Source organism: Fulmarus glacialis, unplaced genomic scaffold, assembly GCF_000690835.1.
Source record: "Fulmarus glacialis isolate BGI_N327 unplaced genomic scaffold, ASM69083v1 scaffold20742, whole genome shotgun sequence".
NCBI classification, from domain to species: Eukaryota; Metazoa; Chordata; class Aves; order Procellariiformes; family Procellariidae; genus Fulmarus; species Fulmarus glacialis.
The window spans coordinates 1,331-1,770 of NW_009196148.1; the positions used below are offsets into that span (position 1 = coordinate 1,331).

At 64.1% G+C, this 440-nt stretch overlaps 1 protein-coding gene across 1 annotated transcript in view; it reads left to right on the forward strand.

The window, feature by feature from the left end:
- The window catches only part of LOC104072608 (alpha-1-acid glycoprotein 1-like), a gene marked incomplete at both ends in the record, with an annotated part of 1,759 nt that extends 1,325 nt beyond the window's left edge, over positions 1-434 (forward strand). The window contains 2 exons of the mRNA XM_009572124.1: positions 37-67; positions 397-434. Of these exons, the coding sequence (XP_009570419.1) occupies positions 37-67; positions 397-434 (69 nt within the window). The remainder of the gene's footprint in view (positions 1-36; positions 68-396) is intronic.
- Positions 435-440: the final 6 nt, after the last annotated feature.

A 440-nucleotide genomic window follows, 5' to 3' on the forward strand; every position in this document is an offset into this window, starting at 1 on the left:
AACGAGGCGTACATGGTGAGGACGACCAAGATCCAGGTCTTCCAGCACAACTCCACCCTGATACACGGTAAAGCCCCAGCCGCCGCGTGGGACCGGGAGTGGGGGGGACCGCAGCCGCACCTTGCACCCTCCCGCTTCTGCCCCCCAGTATTTGGCACCCTGAGCCCCCGGCACCAGGCCATTTTACACCTACAAACACGCCCGCAGTTGGGGGGGAAAAATTCCTTCCACCCCACGCAACGGGTACGGTAGCACTGTGGGACCAGACTGGTCCCCACTGGGATGAGTCTCCTGGGGTGAAGGGGATGAACAGCCCCCGCCGGCTCTGCCCAGGCTGAGCCCCAGCACGGGGCAACGCTCACCAACGGGGGACCCCGCTCTCTCCCTGCCTTCCAGTCGATGACAAGGGGATTGCCACGGCCGAACTGATCCAAAGCAAC